General features: G+C 50.4%; 3 protein-coding genes and 1 long non-coding RNA gene across 4 annotated transcripts; 1 reads left to right on the plus strand and 3 right to left on the minus strand.

Moving 5' to 3' along the window:
- Nucleotides 1-1,890: 1,890 nt before the first annotated feature.
- On the minus strand, nucleotides 1,891-12,486 carry bms1 (BMS1 ribosome biogenesis factor). The gene is made up of 23 exons (XM_048987933.1): nucleotides 12,334-12,486; nucleotides 11,800-11,980; nucleotides 11,430-11,620; nucleotides 11,269-11,348; nucleotides 10,997-11,185; nucleotides 10,575-10,717; nucleotides 10,305-10,426; nucleotides 9,950-10,143; nucleotides 8,849-8,988; nucleotides 7,944-8,767; nucleotides 7,766-7,867; nucleotides 7,484-7,635; nucleotides 6,941-7,022; nucleotides 6,660-6,742; nucleotides 6,335-6,511; nucleotides 6,037-6,225; nucleotides 5,265-5,445; nucleotides 4,368-4,426; nucleotides 4,026-4,148; nucleotides 3,713-3,860; nucleotides 3,445-3,620; nucleotides 3,192-3,353; nucleotides 1,891-2,895 (listed from the first exon to the last, which is right to left on the minus strand). The coding sequence occupies exons 2-23, from the start codon at nucleotides 11,973-11,975 to the stop codon at nucleotides 2,668-2,670; spliced, it is 3,921 nt and encodes a 1,306-aa protein (XP_048843890.1). The 5' UTR covers nucleotides 11,976-11,980; nucleotides 12,334-12,486; the 3' UTR covers nucleotides 1,891-2,667.
- Nucleotides 12,487-12,861: 375 nt separating this feature from the next.
- On the minus strand, nucleotides 12,862-14,583 carry mxtx2 (mix-type homeobox gene 2). The gene is made up of 3 exons (XM_048988298.1): nucleotides 14,562-14,583; nucleotides 14,092-14,279; nucleotides 12,862-13,721 (listed from the first exon to the last, which is right to left on the minus strand). The coding sequence occupies exons 1-3, from the start codon at nucleotides 14,581-14,583 to the stop codon at nucleotides 13,032-13,034; spliced, it is 900 nt and encodes a 299-aa protein (XP_048844255.1). The 3' UTR covers nucleotides 12,862-13,031.
- Nucleotides 14,584-18,793: 4,210 nt separating this feature from the next.
- tmem254 (transmembrane protein 254) lies at nucleotides 18,794-23,362 on the plus strand. Its single transcript, XM_048987741.1, has 4 exons — nucleotides 18,794-19,114; nucleotides 21,373-21,476; nucleotides 21,874-21,933; nucleotides 22,248-23,362. The coding sequence occupies exons 1-4, from the start codon at nucleotides 19,028-19,030 to the stop codon at nucleotides 22,369-22,371; spliced, it is 375 nt and encodes a 124-aa protein (XP_048843698.1). The 5' UTR covers nucleotides 18,794-19,027; the 3' UTR covers nucleotides 22,372-23,362.
- On the minus strand, nucleotides 19,106-19,963 carry LOC125715796 (uncharacterized). The gene is made up of 2 exons (XR_007384184.1): nucleotides 19,332-19,963; nucleotides 19,106-19,208 (listed from the first exon to the last, which is right to left on the minus strand). It is a non-coding gene; the product is annotated as an uncharacterized LOC125715796 (long non-coding RNA).
- Nucleotides 23,363-24,679: the final 1,317 nt, after the last annotated feature.

Below are 24,679 nucleotides of genomic sequence, written 5' to 3' on the forward strand. Positions count from 1 at the left end.
TTTCATTTCTTGTTTTGTGTAGTAAATACAGGGCATATTGATACGATTTATTTCTGTTTTCTTTGTTAGTACGAGGGTGACATGCATTTACTGGCGATGACATGGGGGCCCCAAGAGCGAAGTGTCGCCTCGGCATGTCCCCCGGCCGAGGGGTGTCCACGGGAGGCAGGGGGGCCATGGGGGGGGGGGCGGGGGGAGCGTCCCTGAGCCATCGTATGATTCCAGCATGTCCCATGCGGCGGTATAAGGGGCAGGGGGGTGTCCATTCATGTGTCAGTACCGTGGAACTTGGTTTGAATGTTTGTTGTGTCGTCAGGATGTTCCGCTACAGGACAGCGAGAAAGGGAGAGTAACTGGGTTTGGTGATCGACGGAAAGCCCAGAATGTGAAATGTGACATTGATTAGACTGCAGTGTTTCTCAGCCCAGGCCTGGCAGAGCTGCAGACAGCCCATGCTTTGGGAATTGGGATAAAGCAAAAGTGTGGACTGCTGGGGGGGTCAGTGTGGACTGGGCTCAGAAACCCTGCATCAGGGGTAGGAGTCCAAGCCAGAAACCGGAAAACACGAGATATTCCATGTGGAGAAGCTTCGTACCACCAGAATGAAGCTGAATCGGGTTTAATTTTCATGCTGCAAATATTGATAAACTGCAGTCATTCCAGAAATGCACTGGCTTGTTCTGTGTATGTATGCTTGTTACTCTGCCCTTAGGTTTACTATGAGAGAGACCTACTAGATGTGCTTCTTAATGGAAAAAATGCCAGTTGCTGCTTGTTCTTTGGCAGCGTGGTTTTCTTTCAGGGCTTAATTGATCTGTTTGTCTTCCATGATTTGATAAGGTGACTAAAATACGCCATGATACCGGAATATCTCTAACCGTATATCGAAACAGCTTTTCTTCTCAGGGTCGGACTGGACCTCGAATGGTGCATTTTAGGGACAGGAACTGGACATTGTCATTGTTCTTCCTTCCCTTTCACTGTACAAAACTTCGGCTGCCCAGCACCGCAGCAAACTTTGGGCCGACTGAGAAAGGGGCAGCGATGGCAAGCTGACCTACTTCACGATGTGCGATGCCTGGGAGATGCGCTGCTTCACGCCATGTAGAACTGTCAAGGTGTGCAATTCTCTCAGACCCGTGTGCCATCCGCTGTTTTTTATGTATATCTATATATAAAATGGGCCGCACCTCTTATCTATGTAAAGAAAGTACTAAAGGTACACTTAGCGAGAGGCTCTCCAGACTGACGCAAGCTTTTTGGTTTTGGCCCTGCGGCTGTGGTTTGTCACATTTCCATCTTCCTGCAAGGGCAGCGTTGTGAGAATAAACACCTTAAACGATACAGCCCTCATTTGTATAGAATGTAACGGTACAGCCCTCATTTGTATAGAATGTAACGGTACAGCCCTCATTTGTATAGAATGTAACGGTACAGCCCTCATTTGTATAGAATGTAACGGTACAGCCCTCATTTGTATAGAATGTAACGGTACAGGCCGCTGTCGCAACGAGGCGACCGATGTGATTCACCGATCATACGAATCGCTTTCGTGTCTGGCTGTTAAAGCCACACTCCGGTTCTTTGAATCGACGTTCATGCCTGATCATCACTCGGCTTCCAGCAGAGCTGCGGAGCTCATTCCCGGAAAGAGGGGAGGAAGCAGCTGCTTCGAGTTTCATTTCGTGTGGGACCAACACTGTGAGGCTGTCATTTCACTAACTGCGCTTTTCATTTCTCACCAGAGAGCACAGACAGTTGTGTTGCCCTGTCAAAACCCTTCTGCAGCTGGAAATCCTGAAACTACCTTCAGGTCATGGCTGGGATGTTAATGACCGTGTCACCTAATGGTGACCAGCACAGAACGACGTGCAGATAAAACCAAACACCCACCGTTAAGCAGCTGTCTATTTCAGTTAAACATCATTATTGATATTCCAACACTTATCATCGGTATGCCCGTCACTGTGGTGAAGCTCGCGGTCCACACCAGCAGTCATCCTTTGCACACATCCGTGACTTGTGACCCACCGTTTCCCCTTTCTGTGTCAGAGGCATTTTCGTCACGCCATCCTGTTGCTGTCGAAATTCACAGGCCAGCACCCTTCAGCACAAAGTGCGTTAAACAGAAGTGATGCACAGAAATGAACAAACATGGCTAAGCGTCATGTGTCTGACATTGGGAGGAGTCTGATTTTGCTTCTTAAAACTCACTCTGAGCGGCTGAGCTTCCGGGCTGATACGTTTACACACTCTCTCTCTGCGCGCGCACACACAGACACACACACACACACACAGAGACACACACCATAAAGGAAGCCTGTTTGACTCTGATACTAGCTCCCACAGCACCCTGCAGCACAGGACACTCCCCTGCGCCTCCTCTCTCACACAGCCAGCTGTCCTCAGCTGACATCAGCCAACAGCCAAATCAGCAGGTAAAAAAAAGCATTTATAACCCAACAGTGGCAACAAAAGCTTTGTAAATAATGACACATGAGCAGCTCCTGCAGACAGACAGAGCAGTCTGTCAGGGGGGAGGCCGTCCTCAAACACTGTCCTTATGGTAATCCAGCCTGGCGCCCCCCCAAACGTCCCCTGCCCATGTCTGTCTGACTGACAGAGAGGACATCGCACTTTCAAAGGTCCCTGGCTATTCACACACCACTAGCTGTCCTGCGCTGCCCCCTTCAGGCTGGACCTCTCCCTCTTCTGCTCCTGCTGACCCATCATACGGTACATCTTCTTGCGTGCCTCCTTCTGCCGCTTGAGCTTCTCGCCCTCCTCGCGTTCCTTCTGCCGGAGGAACTCTTTGTGCTTGGCGTGCTGCTGACTGTGGGCCCTCTTCCGCTTGTAGTTGTGGACCGTGCTGAGAGCCGTCAGCAAGGCTGCCACCTGGTGGGGGGAGCAGGACATGCAGCCAGGGTATGTGAGACAAAGCGCAGCAACTGGACAGCACCTGCATGTGTGTGTATGATTTGTTTGCAGGGATATAAATGTCACGGATCCTGCCCACATCAAACTCTCAAATCTTTTTTACAACTTTTGCAGAAATATATTAGGATTTATCCAGAATTTGATTTTCATGAGGATCGCGTGCGTGTGTGCGTGCGTATCCCACAGCGTGGCGAGTGCAGGGAGACACGTGCAGTCGTTACCGCCGTGGATATTCCCATGCCCCCCCCCAATACCTTATGTTCGTGGGGCTCCCGGATAACGGCCGGCCTCCTCAGGTCCCGGGGCACGGCCCCCTTCCGCTGCTCCTGCTTGGGCTTGCTCTTGAAGGGTAGCGCCTTCTGCAGCTGTGGCGGCACATGCAGGGGGTGGAAGTGGCGGGGGGTCCTCAGCACCGGCTGCAGGGGAGCGGAAGACACAGGGGTTAAGGCTGACGGGTTACGTGACCACCGGGGGGGAGTCACCTGACCACCAGCAGCAGGTCCGGACCTTGTACAGGGAGTCCCTGTCCGGCTGGCTGCGGACGCCCAGGTCCCTCTTCAGCTGGCCCAGCGTCCTCATGCCCGTCCAGCTTTCCTTGTTGCCCAGAGGCAGCAGCAGCGACGTCACCGGGTTGTAGAGCTGCGGCACGGTTACAGGGAACCAGGAGCGCAGGAAAACGATGTCTGGAGGGGAGGGAGATGCATCAGCACCCTGACTGCAGAGTGGAAGGCATGCGAGAGGAAGCCCAGGGGGGCGGGGGCTCAGGCTCACGCACCGCTCATGAGCAGCCGGTCCTCGAAGGTGGCCCGGAAGGCGCCTGGAATCTCACGCAGCGCCTTCTTCACCTGCCCCCGAATGCCGCTGACAGTCCGCAGGGAGGCTCCCTCAAACTTGGCCACCTCCAGGTTCGTGTTGAACATCCCCTGAAACAGGCAAGCGGCGTAGGGGGGGCTGGTCAGGGGCGGGCAGGCAGGCTCCCGACTGAACACACCCCCTAACGCTCTGGGCGGCATATGTTCTGGCTCATTCAGCATCTTCTGTGTTAAGTGACACCAGACTGCACTGAAGGGCTTCCGAGCGGATGGTACCTTGACGAAGGCCGTGTTCTTGTAGATCTTGTAAGGGTATCCAATCAACTTCAGCTTCTTCACAATGGTCACGGATTTGTCCAAGTCCAGAACCACACCAGTAGCAGCGATGCGGAAGCCAGCCTAAGACAGGGGGGCGTGCAACAGACACACACACACACACACACACACACACACACACAAACACACACCGCTTGTTAACTCCCGATACGGACGCTGTCACTGTACTGCAGACTCAGGTGACACTGATGACGTCGCTGGCCACTCCCCCAATCCCAGCCCCGCCCACATCTCTCGGCAGCCTCACCAGATTCCTGACCACCCTCGTTACAGGAATCTCACCTGAACTCCAGTTACAGACTGTACTGCCAGGAAGCCAGTGCCCTGGGGAGTGATGGGACCTGGAACAACAAGGGGGGGACAGGAGGAGACAGCCTTAGGAAGGAGCAGGAGTACAAGGGAGCCAAACTCGGCACGACAGGAGGAGACAGCCTTAGGAAGGAGCAGGAGCACAAGGGAGCCAAACTCGGCACGACAGGAGGAGACAGCCTTAGGAAGGAGCAGGAGTACAAGGGAGCCAAACTCGGCACGACAGGAGGAGACAGCCTTAGGAAGGAGCAGGAGTACAAGGGAGCCAAACTCGGCACGACAGGAGGAGACAGCCTTAGGAAGGAGCAGGAGCACAAGGGAGCCAAACTCGGCACGACAGGAGGAGGGACAGGAGGAGACAGCCTTAGGAAGGAGCAGGAGCACAAGGGAGCCAAACTCGGCACGACAGGAGGAGGGACAGGAGGAGACAGCCTTAGGAAGGAGCAGGAGCACAAGGGAGCCAAACTCGGCACGACAGGAGGAGACAGCCTTAGGAAGGAGCAGGAGCACAAGGGAGCCAAACTCGGCACGACAGGAGGAGGGACAGGAGGAGACAGCCTTAGGAAGGAGCAGGAGCACAAGGGAGCCAAACTCGGCACGACAGGAGGAGACAGCCTTAGGAAGGAGCAGGAGTACAAGGGAGCCAAACTCGGCACGACAGGAGGAGGGACAGGAGGAGACAGCCTTAGGAAGGAGCAGGAGCACAAGGGAGCCAAACTCGGCACGACAGGAGGAGACAGCCTTAGGAAGGAGCAGGAGCACAAGGGAGCCAAACTCGGCACAACAGGAGGAGACAGCCTTAGGAAGGAGCAGGAGCACTAGGGAGCCGACTGCGGCATGAGTGTAAGTCAGGGTGTGAGGGGGGCATACCCCAGATGGTGGCGCCGCAGTGCATGTGCAGGGGTGTGTACTTGAGCAGCCGGTGACGCCCATTGTGGTCCTCGATGTGGTACAGCGGAATACTCTGGAAACGTCTCCAGCCCAGTGACAGGATCAGCGGGTCCCGCGTCTTCAAGATGCGCTGGTGCCAGCGGTGCTTCTTCAGCCTCATCTGGAAGGAGAGGGAGGGAGCCAATGAGAGGGGGCACTGCAGAGGGAGGGAGCCAATGAGAGGGGGCACTGCAGAAGGAGGGAGCCAATGAGAGGGGGCACTGCAGAAGGAGGGAGCCAATGAGAGGGGGCACTGCAGAGGGAGGGAGCCAATGAGAGGGGGCACTGCAGAGGGAGGGAGCCAATGAGAGGGGGCACTGCAGAGGGAGGGAGCCAATGAGAGGGGGCACTGCAGAGGGAGGGAGCCAATGAGAGGGGGCACTGCAGAGGGAGGGAGCCAATGAGAGGGGGCACTGCAGAGGGAGGGAGCCAATGAGAGGGGGCACTGCAGAGGGAGGGAGCCAATGAGAGGGGGCACTGCAGAGGGAGGGAGCAAGTAAAGTCAGACTACAGGTATTTTACAGTGAAACCAAACACCACATTTCAACTCAGTATTTAAAAAAAACACACTAACATAGTACAGATGGCAGAGTGACATTTTAGGACACGCTGAAAAAGAATGAAATCACACCATGAACTACCTGTCAGGAAAGGTTCCATGTATGTGCAATAAAGCAGAGGACCTGGCTTCTGGCTCTCTGCTGCCCCCTACCTGCAGGTAGCCGACATTGCCCTCACTGGCACCCAGGCCTCCCAGGATGATCGGATAGTGAGGGTCGAAGTTGGTGACAAACTCGCAGGGCACGGCTGGGATCTCCAGGCGCACATACATGCCGGGCCGGAAGCCCTCGTACTGGACCCGCATCTGGTCCTCCATGTCCTCAAACTCAGCCCGGTTCAGCTGCGAGAGAAACCCACAAAAGCTCACGTTTCCACGCGGCTTAGTGCAGCACATTCTGCACCAATCCTCTCAAGCGGACAGAGGGGAGCATGAGCCTGTGACCTCTGACCTCCGCCTGCTTCTGCATCTCCTCCTTCAGGTCATCGAAGTAGGTGGCGTCTCCATCGTCGTACTCCGAGTCGAATCGCTCCTTAAGGCGCCTTTTCTTTTCCATAAGTTTCTTCTTCAGTTTCTCCTCTTCGTCTTCTTTCACCAGCACCTCCTCCTCCTCCTCTTCACTGTCCTCCTTTTCACCCAAGACATGTGACAGACTGCTCATTCATCTCTGGCCAATCAGAGAGCACGCCGCGTCATGGTGAGGGATAGTCACGCCGTGCAGGTCATGTGACATGGGACACCTCAGAGGACGGCCTACCCCAGCTCATGTTACATACCTCTTTACAGTCCTCCTGCTTTCCAGCATGCCCCTTGTGCACCTCTCCAGTCTCCAGATCTTCAAAATCTCCATACATCTCCTCTGTAAAAAAAAGGCAAAGAATACAGAGCCAATGAGAGACCGGTGGCAGTACTGGACCCAATGAGAGGGTGACCAAGAACTGAGGGGGCCAATCGGAACACCGTCGGGGTGGGAATGGCAAGTGAGTAGCAGAACACGATAAGTAAAGCAGTCCAGGCTGGTTGGTTAATGTGCACCGCGTGGGGGGGGGGGGCTCACCGTCCTCCTTCAGGAGGGTGGCAGCGTCCTTGTCTTCTTCCCATTGGCCCGTCACAAAGCAGTCCCTGATGGAGTCGAGCACCTACAGAGAGACGGATGCGTGAACACAACCCAGCTTAGGTCTAAACCCAAAGCCCAGTCATATGAGGATGTCAGCCTGGAAGCCTGTTAGCTAAGCCCTGATTGGCCGATAGTGACGCAAGCTTCTATTCGGGGGAAGGGGCCGGACATGACAAGGACAGCCAGAGACGTCAGAGTCCGCAGGAGGGCTTTTGGTGACACATTCCATTCTTATATAGCGCCTTTCACAACACAGTCTCGCTGAGGCACAAGGGTGTGTGTGTGACAATGCATCACTGCATCATTTATACAAACTGTGCATGAAACGGAGGAAAGAGAGGAAGCCGAACAGGAAGAGTCAGACAGCGGAGAAGAGGAACCAAAAACCACCAAGTAAGGAAGAAATAACACCTCCAGGGGTCAAAGGTCGACTGGCTGCCCCCCCCAACCCCCCAGCCCACCAGAGGCCCCAGCCTCGCCCACCTCCTCTCGGTCCCAGTCGCGCACTCCGTCGGAGGTGAAGCGTGAGCAGTCCACCGCGTCCATCCTCTGCTTCCTGCCCTTCTCTGGCCGGCTGACCCGGAACAGACCTCCAAGCTCTTCCTCTTCATCGGCCTCCTCTTCCTCTTGAACTACTGAGAAGCGAGCAGAGAGCTGTTGGGACCAGCAGGGGGCAGCACTGGGTTCTCCCTGCCCCGATCAGTTACACCCACCCCCCCATATTTAATCCCTGCGATCGAGACCCACTCGCCCAGCCTCCCTCACCATTGCCGTAGACCAGCTTGCGCAGATTGGGGGCTGCTTGCTGTTGTCGTAGAAACACAGCGGAGGCTTTCTGCGCCAGGTCCTCCTTCCACTTCAGGGCACCTGGGGAGGGGGCAGAGTCGCTGGTGACAGGCCCAGCACAGGGGAGCTGACAGACGGCCAGCGGGACGGGAGTTACCTGCAGATTCGAAGCAGGGATCTCCCCCACCTTCCGGCACCATTCCCCGTAATGACGCCGCGGTGGAACGCTTCTCCTCACTGCTGACACCTTTCAAGTCAGCGAACTCTTTCTCCATGTCGGAATCCTCCCCATCATCATCATCGTCATCTTCATCAGCATCATCATCCTCAGCATCTATAAGGAGCCCCTTTGCCACTGACTTCTTGATTCTGCTCCTTACACCTACTAGAGCGACGGGTCTTTCCTCAGGATCGGAACTGTCCTCTTCCTCAGCATCAGAACTGTCTTCATCATCGGAACTATCCTCTTCATCATCCTCAGCATATTTTTCTGGGGCCTTGACCTTTGACCTGTCGATCTTTCCTGTGGTACCCTTAGGGGTGCTGGCCTCCTCAGTTTCTGAACTCCCAGAATCCTCTTCATCATCGTTATCATCACTCTTGTCTTCCTCGGAACAGTGACCCGAGTCGGCTGCTACGCCTTCTGCTCTTTCCCTTCCCTCTTCCTCCTCCTCTTCCTCCTCACTCATCTCGAGGTCGTCCTCACTATCTGCGAAAGCAGGCACCTCCTGTAGGGGGCCTCGCTCCGCCGTCCCCCCCACCCGCTGCTTCTTCACAGGAGGGCCACTTTGCTCCTCTTGTACTTCCTCCGTTTCCTCATCTTCCTCCTCCTCACTTTCCCTACCCCCCTCATCATCATCACTGTCCTCCTCATCTTCCTCACCGTCTCCCTCTTCCTCCCCATCGCTGAACACGGCCTTCCGCCTCTCCCTCTGTGCCAGGGGGTCCCAAACCCGGCTCTCCGTGGGTCCCTGCAGCTCTCTGTCAGTTGGGAAAGCACACATGAGCTGCGTCCTCCTGCAACACCTCCTAGCTACCTCCCCACCCGGCCCCCACACTTACCCCCCCTGCTGCATCTCCTCCGAGGTCAGGGCCGCACAGTCACTAAAGAGGGCCACTTTGCTCTCGGCCATCTTGGCATCCAGCGTGGTGTGTGTGCCGATGAGGGACTGTACCAGTTCAGTGGCGGGACGCGGCTCCCCCTGTTGGAGAGAGGGGAACAGGCTCAGCAAAAGAGGGGGAGGAAGGTTTATAGCGTGACACATGACTGGGAGCTAATGGTGGCTGTGTCTGAATTCAGGGGCTGCATCCTTCTAAGGCTACATTCGAAGACCAACTGCACCGCAGCGGTGCGACAAGGCCGTCCCATTGCACAGGTTCCTTAAAATGCTGTCCAGAAATGCGTCCTTTTGCAGAGCAGTGAAGGATCCACCCCATGAATCCTTCGCAGCCCAACATACCCTAAGATTCACTGTGCAGAGGTAAAGAGGGCGTGTCCCAGCTAGGCGACAGTAGAGGTGCTTCGTGATTTAAGGATAAGGGCAGCAACGGATACGGGAATATTTATGGGAAACATAGGAAATTATCCATAGGCCAGACCATCCCATTTGATAATGCCGATCAACCTTCGAGGGATGCAGACAGAATTCGGGCACAGCCTGTAAGAGAGCATAGATAAAGTCTATAGTGTGATAAATGGTAAATGGGGAAAGACTAACAGTGTGAGGAAAGAGGGAAGGTTTATAGCGTGACACATGGGGAGGGGCTAAGAGCGGAGCAGAGGGAAGGTTTATAGCGTGACACAAGGGGAGGGGCTAACAGCACAGAGGGTTCATAGAGATTCATTGCGTGACACAGAGAGGGGCTAATAGAGAGGGCATAGGGAAGGTTTATAGCGTAACGCAGAGAGAGGCTAATAGAGCGAAGAGAAGGGTTATAGCGTGACACAAAGAGAGAGGCTAATAGAGAGAGCAGAGGGAAGGTTTATAGCGTGACACAGAAAGGAGCTAATACAGAGGGCAGAGGGAAGGTTTATAGCGTGACACACCTATGTGTGAGGGAGCATGGTGGAGATAAAATGCTCTCACTACAGCACAGTCACACCTCATGCCGTCACACTCGGCCTTAGAGACACACGCCGCCCCGCTTATCGGCCCCTCAGACCTGCGGCTGTTCCATGTGGCTCCCCCCCAGGTCGATGTAGACGGCGTCCTTGTCGTACACGACACCCCCAACCCCAGCCATGGGGGCATAGAGCAGTCGTTCCTTCTGGTCCAAGGCGCGTTTCTTCTGCTCCTCAGGCAGGGGACACGGGTCGGCCAGGAAGCTCATGTCGCTCACGGCAAAGTCCCCCACACCTGCAGGGGGCGCACTCCAGCTTCACCACCCTTCTCTCAATACTAAATGTCTTGCATTTCCTCTGTACAATAATTCCTACACACACACACACACACACACACAACAAATAAATGCAGAAACAAACGGCACGAGTGACAATGTCACCTACGGGATTCCTTACCCGGAATGTGGACCTGGGTCTTGTTCTTCAGGTATGTCCCTCGCAGGTATCCATACAGGCACACAGTGCGATTGCATTTGGGGTCCACCCTCACAGCCTCAGGGTCGGTCAGGTCCTCCATGCTGCAAAGATGAAGTAATTAAGTATTAAGGATCTGTACTGGGAGGAGCAGGGCACATGTCAGAAGGTGTACAGCAAGCAAGGAAAAACGGCCCCGCCCACTCATGGCTCAGCCAACAGGAAGGGAAACAGATGGCTCCGCCCACTCACCGGTCAGCCAGCACATAGGGGTGCGAGGTCTGCCACACAAGTGGCCGGAACTTCATGACAGAGATGAAGCGACCCAGGTTCCGCACCTCCTGCGTCTGGTATTCTCCGTGCACCATACCAGAAAGGTAGAAGAGTTTGGCCCCCTGTTTAGAGAAAGAGCAGATCCTATACACCAGCACTGCCCAATGAGAGCTGAGAACCTGTACGTCCGTAGTGACCACAGCTCCCAATCAGAGCAAAGAACTTGAACACCAAGAGAGACCACATCGCCCAGCCTGAGCTGAGAACCTGAACACCAACTGAGGCTGCACTGCCCAGTCAGATCAGAGAGAGCGCACGCGCGGCAGAGAGCGCACGCGCGGCAGAGAGCGCACGCGCGGCAGAGAGCGCACGCGCGGCAGAGAGCACCCTCAGAGTCGTACCTGGTAAACCTCAGTCCAGAAGCGATGCTTCAGGTGCTTTTTGGTTTTGCGCAGGGCTTTGGTGTTCCTGAAGGAGTCCAGGTGCGTCAAGACCCCCATGATACGCGGGAAGCCGTGCACCTGGCAAATATTGAGGAACTCAAACGTCTCCATCTCGAACCCGAAGCTAGCATCGATCAGCATCAGGACCTGGGTAGGGGGGGATGGAGTCATCAGCACTGCTCAAATTACACAGATACCAATTAATCTAATGAGGGTCGTCATAGACCTACCAGATCAGCGACCTTAGCCAGGTCGATCATGGTGTTGATGTCATTTCCACACTCAACGAAGGTCAGACGCCGTTTCTTTCCTGCGTATAGAGCGACAGAGTCAGAGACCAAAGGACACCAGAGCTAGACTGACCCAGTGGCACAAAGCCAGATGTCCCCACCTGACACAATGGTCACAGGTCCACTGATGTCACCCAGCTTCTGCCGGGTGTAGTTCTTGATCAGGCAGCGGATGATGGTGCTCTTTCCCACGCGTGGTGGTCCTACCACCACCACCACGATGGGTGGGGGCTCCAGGGGCGTGCGGTCCACCAGGGGGATGTGGTGTTTCTTTGTTTTCAGGTCCTGCGTCCTGGAAAACACAGAGAGAACATGGCCTGAGACTGGGGAACGCAGATAAACAGGCAGCACATCCACAATGATAACAGAGCCTAAAACAGGCACCTGAGACCCCGTAAGTATTCTCCTGATGCTGCGCCTGCCCCTGGGGCAGTTACTCTACCTCCCATATGCCCTGTGAGGGGAACTGACCGGTGGAAGGTGCGGGCCATGCGGATGGCAGACTGCACTCCGAACGCTTTGGGGTTCCTCTTGCGCACATCTTTGTTGTCCGCAGCCCCCTGCTCCCGCTGCTTCCTCTTCTTCTTCTTCTCCGACTTGGGCCCGCTTTGCTTGTGCTGGTGCCGCTTGTGTTCTTTCGTCTCCATCGTCCCTTAATACACAAACCACGCTATTCTGTGACTCAGGAAAGTGATGTCAGGCGTATATGAATAATATAAAACCAAACGAGTATGTATGACTGCAAACGCTTCAGAGGACGTTCACCGCTGCCTCATCCTACAATCTTCACAGCGACCTTCTACCAAACCCTTTAGTCCTTGTGATGCAGCTGCAGTTTTACCGAAGCCATCTTAGCATTCACATCAAAAACGCTTTGCGAGTAGGTTACATATCCACCATATCGACGTAGAGAAGTGTACACTCTTTAACTCAACACGACTACGTTTAATTTCTCTACATACCCACCAAAATAGTTTTAAAGGCGGGTTATGTTCGATTTGTTACCTTCTTATTTGGATAAGACTTCGGCAATCGACGTTTAATTCCCCCGCGGTTCAGGGACGTGTTGGGGTACAGCGTTAAACAGCCGCCAAGCAGATAGCAACTTCATAAACATCGATGAACTGCTCGCACGTGTGAAAACTGCTTCCGGAAGTGGGTCCAGCGGTGTTTTAGTTCCGATGGGAATATTCGCTCGAGATTATAAAGTTCCGCAAGTTTTAACGTATATTATATTATATTATATTATATTATATTATATTATATTATATTATATTATATTATATTATATTATATTATATTATATTATGAGCAAAAATAAAAGTCATGTAAAGACATTTTATGTTACATAGAATTTATTTAGAAAACAGAAGTGCAAATATTACATCAATTTATTATTTTATACGTCCAAAGTATCAGAGTAAAACATCCCAACTCCCTTCTCAGTTCACCAAACCCATGGGAGTAAAAATGGGGGGGGTGGAGGGGTTGTAACCCCCCCAATAACCAGAACCAGCCAATGCAACCCCCCAAATAATGATATTGTCATGGGTGGGGGCCTCAGCCCCCCGCCCCTCAGTGTTACGTCCTTCACCAAACCACACATCTAAGTTATAGTGAGAAAAGTCGCTGTGACTGCAACATAAATTAATCAGGATAAATAAAAGATAAATAAAGTCCAGCAGTGCCAGCTAGGTCCGGGGTCAGGGATAGAGGTGCTGCCCCGGGGAGCCGTGGGCCCCCCACCATTCTGGCTGCAGCTCCCCCAAGATCTCCTCCAGAGCATGGAACAGCAGGTCAGGGAGGGGGCCCTGGCACTGCTGCCCTTCCACAGGGGTTGTCATCTCCAGGGTGGGGCCCCCAGCTGCACCCCAGCTCTGCTCTGGAGGCTGGCAGGCCTGTGAGGCGGAGGCCGTTCCCCCCTGCCACATCTCCCAGTAGCCTGAGTCAGGTGAGGTGGGCGTGGCCACCTGGGCCGGCGTGCTGCAGAGGGTGGGATTTCCCAGGGGAATCGGCTGTATGGGGGTAGATGGGAAGAAGGTCTGCCCACTGCGCTCCTGCGGCGGTGGGGTCCACAGCGGCGGGGGGGTCCACAGCATCGGGGGGGCACTGGTGCCAGGCAGCCTGGCCTCTCTGTAACGCGTGTCCCCAGCCGAGGGGGGGTACGAGGGAGACCAGAAGCACCCCTCCTCTTCCTCTTCCTTTACTGATGGGTAATGTGGATGCAGGAATGGGGGGGGGCGTGGTCCTGACAGCAGCATCCCTGCCCCAGAGGGAGGGGTGACTGGGAAAGCGGGAGGAGCAGGGTGCACAGACAGTGCCTCTGGCTGCCAGGAGGGCTTGCGGCTGGCGGCGCCCTTCAGGGTCCTGGCTCTCCGATTCTGGAACCACACCTGGGGTGGGGGTTGGGTGGGGGGGTAGGAGAGGAGGGTAGAGAGGCCATGTTAGGGATCCGCTGACTCAGCAAGTGTGTCCATGCCAATCTGTCAGAAGATCACTGATGCTGTCTGTCTGTCTGTCTGTCTGTCTGTGTCTGTCTGTCTGTCTGTGTGTGTGTGTGTGTGTGTGTGTGTGTGTGTCTGCCTGTCTGTCTGTCTGTCTGTCTGCCTGTCTGTCTGCCTGTCTGTCTGCCTGTCTGCCTGTCTGTCTGTGTGTGTGTGTCTGTCTGTCTGTCTGTCTGTCTGTCTGTGTCTGTCTGTCTGTCTGTCTGTCTGCTTGTCTGTCTGTCTGTCTGCCTGTCTGTCTGCCTGTTGTTTCACTGACCTGGATGCGGGACTCCGGAAGCCCTGTTGCCTGGGACAAGCTCTCCCGGATGCTGATGCCCGGATATGGATCAGTCTGGAAGGTGGCCTTGAGCAGATCCACGTGCTCCTTGGAAAAGCTTGTCCTCTTCCTGCGACTGGTGCTGCGGGTCCGAGATGCTGTGTCACTGTGTCCAGGAGGGACTTGACCTGTGGAGAACAACATCAGGTAAGGGGGGGGGAGAAAGAAAAAGAAGAGGGACAGAAACCCCCCCCAGTGTGACCTCTGGCAGGAGGAGAACCAGCCACATCTCACATACTTCCCTCAAAACTTTGTCCTCTCACCCATCAGATGTCCTGTTACACACCCATGCTGATTTTCCAGTACTCCAATTCAAACACCTTCTCTTATGTAGTACAGTCCAGTAAAAGCGACCTTCCTGAGGAACGTGCATCCAGAGCCTGATCTGTGGCACGGTGGACATCACTTACCGAGGTAGGACTCTGTCGCCATGGCAATGGTGGTTCGCTCTGAGGTGTTGAGAAGGCAGCTGGTTCCTCGTAAGTGTGCCTGAGCTCTGATGACCTCTGGCCCCTGGGCCGGTCTATTTATGCCAAGGAGCCCCAGGGCAGAACCCAGAGATAAGTGTGCAGCCGGCAGGACGGGGTGTGTGTACGAGGGGGGGGTCGCCACCAGAGGTGTCTCTTTGAAACACAGAGGCTGAGATCACACCTTCTCCACCTGTGAATCACCCACTTCATACTTCACTCCTCCTTCAAAGCAAAAGAAAAGCTCCACAAGAACGCAGGAAGTTCCCAAACCCAGGACGTCTCAAAAAAACATGATGCAAGGGACGTAAAAGAGAGATTCAGTATATCTGACGGTACGGTCACATCACGGTCCTTCTGATACATGTCTGGCTGGAGCCGAGTAGGTTGTTTTGGGAAAGACGCCGCTTGTTTGTAGGTGAGGATGTATATCACAGGCCAAATACGAAGGACAGGACATTCATGAATCAAGAGATAAGAGGGGGAGTGTTAAAGATAAACTCTTAACAATCAATTTAAAATTAATCATCGTAAGGACACGGAGAAACTGAACATTAATTTTCAGTAATGAACGCACTTTAACAAATCAGACTTTATGTGAAGACAGTGCTCAGTATTTTGTGTGAACATTTATTTGACATCAGAGAAAGGGCACAAAGTATTTTTGATTATTTACACAGAGAAGTTGTTTCTATTACAATTGGTTTGCAAATAACCCGTGTACATCATCTTAATCAATCAAACAAAAGACTTAACAATCATTAACTCAAAGAACCATTAATCATCAAGGTGAAGGTGCCCCACCCCCCCCACCCCCAAAAAAAGACACGAAAGGAAGGAGATCTGAAACCCAGGGACACAATGGCAGCTAATTGTCACATTGGGATTAATTGATGTTGCTTCAGTTACAGCAATTTTTCTGTGTGGATCAGGTGATTGAGCTCAAAGGTCACACTGTGTTCGAGCCCAGAAGGTGGACAAGGCTTGCCTAGACATGTTTGGTGCTGACCTTTGACCTCCTATTTACTGTAATAATAATAATAATAAAAATTATAATAATGCATTTTATTCGTGGGTGCCTTACATAGCCCAGACTCTTAACCTGGGTGGAGGCTGGACAGTGGAATTATCAATATTGATGGAGAAACAGTGGGATTTAGTTAAAGTGGAAGTTTGACCAATGAGTAGAACTTCAGTTTTATTGCTATTGAGTTTGAGAAAGTTAGAGGAGAACCATGATTTAATCTCCATTAGACAGTCTGAGAGGGACGAGGGTGGAAAGGAGCAGCTGGGTTTGGAGGAGATATGGAGTTGGGTGTCATCAGCGTAACAGTGAAAGTTGATATTAAATTTCCTAAACATGTGGCTGAGAGGTAACATGTAAATAATGACGACTGTATAGTGACACGCCTTCATGCTGAAGGAACAGCCGCCGGTAGAGAAAAGGCAGTGAACAGCTTTTAGTGCAGATACATCTATACGAATTAAAAAGCGGTGGGACTGAGTGGGACTGCGAAAGGACGAAGAGCTGTGTGCGCTCTCCGGCAAGCTCAAGATCCATAAATCTTCATTTGCTGTGTGATATCAGTACATGGGAATTCATACTCGCTCCATCCAGTCAGTAACATGTACCGTAACAGAACCAGACAGCGCAAAATGAAACACAGACCCTCAAATAACGTCAAAGTAGATACATGACTAGGTGCTGCAGAGGAAAAAATATCAAATAAACAGAACAAACTGAAGTGAACTGACATGTCTTAATAAATTATAAATATATGAAATGACAAGACAAAAAGAAGGAAAGGATGAAATATGGCAGAAAGTGTAATTCTGTCCACTAAAACGTGTTGTGTATTAATAAGTATTATCACTGTCGTGTACTATTATCGCTGTGTTTTGAGGGGCCGAAATGCAGAGGGGTAGGAGCTGTGCCCGAATCGTCCCGATACTCCGTCGGGTCAGAGATCGCTGTGCCGGCCTCCCCGCTGCTCTAACCCTCGGGCTGGATCCCATGGTCACGTCAGGCCTGTTTCACGGGCTGTTAAGCGCTTGACAATTGCTGTGCATTAACGTAATTACACCGTGACAAAGGCGTAACGAAATAATGCTCCGTCCCCGTCCGTGGCTGCGGGTCGTAAACGTGCATTAGCGCCACACATCAGTCTTCAGCGCCATAATGTAGACCAGCTTAAAAAGCGATACTATATCGGCCTCATACTATAATTAATTACAGTCTCGATGATCCAGTTAGTGACTGTAATCTGAGCAATAATTTACATTTATTAATATAAGATATAATATAAAGAAAAATTTTTATGATTTTTAAAAATCCATTAACATTGATATTTTCAATTACCATTTATATGAACGTCTAGCTAGTAATCCCGAAATAATTTGCTTTATATTTTAACCTTTATTTATTTGACTGCCGCTAATACTGTTACGTTTAACGCCGCTAAATATAATGTATGACTGCACTAATTAATTACATTTATATTTTACATATGCGGCAATGGGAATTGATGGGGAAAGCAGACTTTTGTTGTACCCGTACAGCGACGGTAAAGATATTAAGTAACACTTTATTGAGGGGGCATAAACAATAGGCCTATACACAATTAATCCTGAACTCTAATTTAATATATGAATAAACGACAAACTATTTGGTCGTGATTTGTACTTGATTAGAGGTTACTACTAACTAACTAAGGAACCGTATTATAGAGTATTATCATTTATGCTCCTCAAGTAAAGTGTTAAAAGATATTCTATACTATTGCGAAATAAATCGATACGTCATCGTCCACTTTTGATTTCAATCATTTGTCCGTTCCGCATCATGTCGTATTTCTATGGATTCATAAATTCAGGGTAACACAGTAACCTGTTACTTTAAAGATTTTATTATTTTATTTATTATTATTACAAACGACAGTATTAGCCATCAGGGGCGTGGTTAAACCTATTTTAGGGGTGTTTTGACCCATTCATAACACTGCATGGTCTTTCGTCGTAGTCGAAAACATGCTTTTATATAAGATTTTCTTATCTATTCCATTAAGTTACATATTAAGTAAATGTTCCCCATTTCTGTACCTTAAAGCGTACATTTACCGACAGCTAGGGTATAGTTGGCAGACCCTTTAAGGTACAGCCCCAATGACAAGACATTGTACCCTCAAAGTTACAAATCTCTGCTTTATTCTGACAGTCAGACATGATATAAATGTCTGTCAAAGTGCGGTCACTTAGCGACTGATAAGCTTCTCCTAAACTCACCCTAACCGTGGGCTGACCTCCAGCAAACCATATTTGGCTAATCAATATCTCATCAAATTATTTAACTAATTAAGGTAAGTAACTAAGTGAGCTGGTGGTGAAATATAAGACATACGTGGAATGGCTGAGGTGCCCCTGAGGAGAGGTTTGGGAAATGAATCCGTGTTCATGAAGCCACCCAACAAGATATCAGTAGCTTCTTATAGGACAGAAGAAATTCGTGTGCTTTGATTTTATTGCATTCCTGTTCACTTGCATATATTCTAATGTTAAGTTGTATTTTTATGAGTGAATATACTGTTACCACACAGTAAAGTTGTTTAAACATTTTCTTCTCCTGCCTAAGGCTTTTGCACATGTTTAAAAACAATAAAGATTTTATTGTTTAAATAACTAACACTGTTTATACTACCGATTCACAACTACAGTTTATAAACATGAGCAAAAAAATAGCTGATCTACATGACACAATGATTTTGTCTGACACAGGACTACAGTCTTCCTTAAGTAAGTGTCGTCCTCGCGCGCCTCAGTAACGCGTCGAAAACGCTCTTAATTATATATATTTTTTGGAAGAGGCCACGCGAGTATTTTCCGACACCCCCCGATTCTATAACAGGCTTATGATATAGGCCTGTTAATACAGAGAACATCTTGCCATTTTCTCAATGTCATAAAAATATTTAGCGTAAAGCATCGTAATTCCAGAACGAGGTCTTAGAAACATTATTTTTCGCATGATTATTAGGGCACGTACAAAGTGTTCAGTTTATGGTGGCAGGTTGGGATATATAAACCACTGAGATGCCTACTTCCCATCTTTCAGACGACATTTTATACAATTAAATATTTTAAGTACTCCTTTAAATGAGTCATCAGATACACGCGCAGTGTGCTGAAGTGTAAGATGAGAGCATCACACTTTGCACCGTAGATAACAGCCGGTAGACGGCGGTCGGATTATCAGAGACGCGGACAGTCTTGGCGAATCGCGGGTCTTGGCAGCAGCGCAGTGTCTTTGGTGAACACGCCCAACGGTGTCGCGGGTCCTGGCTGCAGCAGCGTCTTGGCAGATCCCACTCCAGCGAGTCGACTTTGGCGGATCACAGCAGCTCCGGACGGCGACCATGGCCCGGGCTAATGACGGTGCTTACTTTAAGAGGACCAGCCTCTTCTGGATGCTCACCCTCACCCTGTCTCTGGGGTTGTACACGGTAAGTGCCTCGGCGCCACCATGAATATCCCCCGGCCGACGATGAGAACCAGCGGTCACAGCCAGAGGTCACAGCCAACGACGCCATTACTCACCTATGCACGGAGGCATTTAAAATATAACTGCTATAATAAATAAAAGTAAGCAAACTGTTAAGCCGTGTTCGTAAACACGCTTTGCAAAATATTGTCAATAACCAGGAAGAAATATGGCGTTACCGTAATTGAAGTTGGCAGTGCGTTATGGGAAATTGAGTCCGAGTTTCATGAGCTCACGTACGAGGACAGCAGGCGCTACCGACGAGTTATAATGAAGTTCTAAAAAACTGCGGTAGACGAATACCTCCAAATTAGTATTTTTCGTTCCAAAAGATGCAACACAGTTGTACTATAAAATGCATGGTCTGCACTTCCAGAAATGAGTAATACGCGGCAGCCGTGCATGTAGGCCTATTGCATAGAATATAACAAAAACAGTTTGAAAGTGTCCTAGTAAAGTGACAAGGACGGTCATATTGTCTTTATACCTTATTAAGATTAACTTTATTGATCCCGGGGGGCAAAACCCCACAGGTGAACATGCATAGTGCCAAACAGACAAGGTACAAAGTCTAGTTTACGCAAAGCATTTTTTAAAGTACACACTACGCAAGTAAATGAAAGATTCCGAAAAACAGAATCTGATATGGCGTGTATGCTTAGCGAGCAGGGTTTCGGTAACTTAGGTTCGTGTCGCCTTGGGGATATCAGTGTCACCTGATTAAGAAGGAATATTTTAGATCCACTGTGTGTAAAAAGCAGGCAGTCTTTAATGTGTGCTGATTAATGGCATTGATTAATCGTGGCCTTGATTGACTGAACTACGGGCTGGGCAGATAAACTCTATCAAACAAAGGGTGCAGCACATCGATCTGTAATACGTAACAAGGCGATAACGGCCTTGTTTTTGTATGTACAGGGACCGTCTCTAAAGTGTCTTATTTATCGGCAAGGATTGTCCCATGTTCAGAGTTGGGTGGCTCTGCCTAATTTTTCTAATCTTTTCTTCTTTAAAGAAGGCCGTCCTGTGAGTGACTAAGGGGCTAATCGTCACCGGTTCACACTCGTCTGATTTTAAATCCGCTTTTGCAAGTGGAACAACCTTTATACATAATCCCTTTTACTTCCAGGTTCTCTGCTTCGGTTCTGCGTACCAGTTCTGTGTTAATTGATCAGCGTGAATGTGAAACGCTTTGGGCTGTGTAGGCCTGTGCTGTGGAGATGTCCATTCGATTGCTTGTTGGCCAATTAATCAGCTGACTGCACTGTAATCAGGTTCGGTGATTTAACTTGATAAACACAATGTTTTGAACTCTCCTCGAGTTCCCACTTCACGTGGCTCTGCTGTGGCTTTCGATTTGTTTAAGAGTCTGACAAAACGTACGGCAATGCTTTGGGGGAACAGCCACTCATCAGTATTTCATGTGTTTCCTGATCTGCTCCCCGAACAACAAGTGCATACATCTTTTATAGCCAAAAACGGGGGGGGGGGGTCAGATATCTGTAGGCACCAGCTACTTCTACTTATAGAGGTCCGCTATCAGTTCAAGGCAGGGTCAACCTATTTTCCGATTGTCCTTATGGTTTCACTACCCTATTTAAGCAAGTCGTTTTCAGTTATTTTCTCAATCTTACTTCCCCTATATGCCCTTCTGCTATCGTCCACTTATCCTTGACCTGTGGCATCAGAAATTTCTAGTATTGTTTTCTGCAGCAGCTTATCTTCTCGGATCAGGTCTACACCTTTATCCGCTCCTCTTGCAAAATAAACCGTCACATGTTAGTTTCTTATTGCGAAGTGAAGACTTATTACTGAAGCAAGTTTGCATTATTTCATTACATGTTTAGTATGACTATTCCAATGCAGAAATTAATCATTGTAGTTAAATCAACAGTGTTGTTATGTATTTCCTTGGTAATACTGATTGATATTACATTGTATTTCCATAATCATGGATTTTTCTGCCACACTACATCTTGGCGGCCTCTTGATGCAGCTCTCTGCCATTTTGTTGTCCTGCCGCGCCCTGAATTCCCAGGTCGATCTGCTTAATACCATCTCAGGTGTGAATTCAATCTGGCCAGCAGGCTCCTGCAGTGGTCCGTCATCGTTTCCTTCAAAGCTGTTTCTCCGCAGTGTTCCACACAGCTGCAGACAGTTGTCACCCTGACATTTGGCGGCGTGTCCCCAGGAACCAAAACTGTGCTGTGTCTGTTTCAGTGGATCGTTTTCTGGCCGGACCAGGTTCCCTACGCAAGCATGGGTCCCTTAGGCTCGTTCTTCCAGTACCTGGTGAAGCAGCACTTCACAGCCATGTACTATGGGTACGTCTCCACCACATCACTACAGCTTCTCTTCATTTTACATCCACGGAACCTGACTAACAGTCATGTGTTAGTGTTTTTATGCATTAATATTATGTAAACTGATGACACTCATTCTGCGAGTCCTAGACGGCATCAGAGCCACATCACAGCTGATCCCATTCTTACAGCTGCCTCCAAATTTAACTGGAGCAGTCCCCATGTTCCCAGTAATCCCAGGATAAGACTCTTTGTGTCTGCTTCTCCAGACTGAGTGTCATTCTGAAAATGCCTCTTTTTTCTTTTTGAAGGGACACTGTTACCCTTTCACATTTTTGTCTGCTTAGCTGGAAGCACCTTTAATTAAAGGGATTGTCAGGATGGTGCAGTGCGTGATGCCTTTTCTCTATGCACATAGCTGGTGGCTGGTCTGGATGATCCACATCAGTGAAGCTTTCTACAGCCAGAAGCTGTGCAGGTAATTTGGGTTGGGTACTCTGAGGTTGTACACATGAGGCACATGGTAGCATGAGGCACTGCGCTCATGGTGACTGTTCAGGCATGAGGCACTGCGCTCATGGTGACTGTTCAGGCATGAGGCACTGCGCTCATGGTGACTGTTCAGGCATGAGGCACTGCGCTCATGGTGACTGTTCAGGCTGATAAGCAGTGCCTTTTCTCTGCACGCTTTGTCACTTCTGTGTACGATGCCATTTGCCCCAGAGTCACTGGAGTGTCACACTGCCTCTTTGTGATGTGTCAGTAATGTGTGCATGTGCACCCCACCCACAGGGACAAGGGCGTGGACAGCCAGCTAGCATGCAGCATGTGGTTCGTGCAGACTTTCCTCTTCGGAATCGCCTCCCTGGGGCTTCTCATGAAGTACAAACCAGATGCCAGGTTCAAACGTCATTAAGGTCACCAGACTGAGCATAGATAAAGAGTAACAGCCCTGACCTGGAGGACCACAACAGCCCTGACCTGGAGGACCACGACACCACTGACCTGGAGGATCATGACATCACTGACTTGGAGAATCAAGCTGAATACCCTTGACCAAGAGTATAGTACCAACCAGCAGGACTCCAGCTCAGGGGACAGACGTGACTCTCAGGCTTTCCCACAATTCCTTGCAAACCCATCACACAAACCATGACATCATCAAACGGTTCCCCAATATGTGGCTGGTAACAGCCAGACTTTTTGTAGTCGCCTTTCATAGCCTCATTTTAAAGAGCAAAATTTTTGCCGTTAAAACATTATTAGATTAAAGATATTTTTGGTCTGAACTTTGCTGTGCAGACATATCAAACATTGAATTGTTTGTTTTGCTTCATTTAGCTTGCTAGAGATTTGCCTGATGAGGGCAGTAGGATTCTTTTCTTGTATGTTATAATTCTGTAAGATTCTAATCTCTGATTTGAGTTTTCCAGCCTTCCAGTTGCTTATCCAGTGTTGGGTCTCAGTGTGGGTGAGCACTTCAGCGTGTAGGGGCACACCTGATTGGATGCCAGATGGTCACAGGGCAAACACACACACACACACACACACACACACACACACACACACCATGGGCAGATTAGATATGCCGGTTAGCCTGACTGCACTTGGGCTGTGTGAGGAAGCCCAGGTAGCAGGGAGATCATTAAAAATGCATAAACGGAGACGGTGGTATTTATGTGGCCGCAGCCCCCCCACTCAGCCACCCTAACACTGGATCCGCTTCCACCTGTCATGTGCAGCGCATCGGCGGTTTCTGGAAGCCCAAGCATTCATTCATGTCGGAACCGAACATTTGCTACCAAACGGAGCGGCACCAGTGCCCTGGTGTTCAGCCCAGGCCCGGTGCTGGCTCTGTGCAGTGTGGATCATGCCTTTTATAACCAGAATAAAACCCTGAAAGAAAAGAGGCTCCCAAAATTTCATTTTGCATTTCTGTTGCTTTTCTTGTCATTAAATCGCCTTATTAGGTTCTTGCTTCGTTTAGTAGTTCTTGTGTAGCTCTGGCTTGCACTGCACCTAGACATTCACTGGCAGCTCAGCCTGGCTGCCCTTACACCCCCAGCTGTGTGTCTGTAATGCACTCTCCGCCTCACTATTATCTCCGTCTCACTCTTTAGACAAAACTATCTGGTAAATACATAAAATGTAAAAAAAAAAAAAACGGACAAGTGGAGTTTCTGATGTGAAAGTTCAGGCTGGATATCTGCCCCTAGGGGGTGAAATCAGCGGCCCCCACAAAGCCAGATGTCGCCAGCGAGAGTGTGTGACACAGTCTCAGGGTATGGTGCCAGCACACCCCACACCCCCCACTGAACCCAAGTTATTCCTCAGAAATCTCCCCTTCTGCATAAAAGCCTGAACCCATCAACAAAAGAATAAGCAAGACTGCAGAATGGCAGCAAACAGCAGGATGTGCAGATCACACAGGCTATCTTCTGCTAACAGACGTGGAGAATTCAAGAGTCCTAATATCCTCTCCTGATCTCCTCCTGAAGGCCCTGCACTCTGTCCTGGTTGGATTAAAGCACAGCGGAGTACTCACAGAGCTGCCGCTGTCGGTCACAGTGGAGCACTCACAGAGCTGCCGCTGTCGGTCACAGAGGAGCACTCACAGAGCTGCTGCTGTCGGTCACAGGGGAGCACTCACAGAGCTGCCGCTGTCGGTCACAGAGGAGCACTCACAGAGCTGCCGCTGTCGGTCACAGAGGAGCACTCACAGAGCTGCCGCTGTCGGTCACAGTGGAGCACTCACAGAGCCAGTGTGTGTGTTTGCGTGACAGCATGTGTGAGAGTGTGAGCATACTGTAAAATTAGGCTGAAATGTACAGACAGAGTCATTCTGTCAGAATCCGGAACACGCCAATCATTCATATGAATGAACTAAAAATACATGCATTGATGTATAACTGTGATATTCCTCCCTTGTTCACCTTCAAAGCCATGGTGGAGAAGAAGTGCCCCCCCTCCCTCCCGCTGGGGAATGGGGGGGTCCCATCCAAAGAACACCCCCAGGGAACAGGGGAGTGCCAATCCAGGAACACTCCCCCCCTCTGCTGGGGACCAGGGGAATGTCCCCCCCGAACACTCTCCCCTCTGCTGGGGATCAGGGGAATGCCCCCCCCCCCCCGAACACTCCCCCCCTCTGCTGGGGACCAGGGGAATGCCCCCCCCTGAACACTCTCCCCTCTGCTGGGGACCAGGGAAATGCTCCCCCCGCCAAC

This window comes from Brienomyrus brachyistius, chromosome 20 (assembly GCF_023856365.1).
Source record: "Brienomyrus brachyistius isolate T26 chromosome 20, BBRACH_0.4, whole genome shotgun sequence".
Lineage (NCBI taxonomy): Eukaryota > Metazoa > Chordata > Actinopteri > Osteoglossiformes > Mormyridae > Brienomyrus > Brienomyrus brachyistius.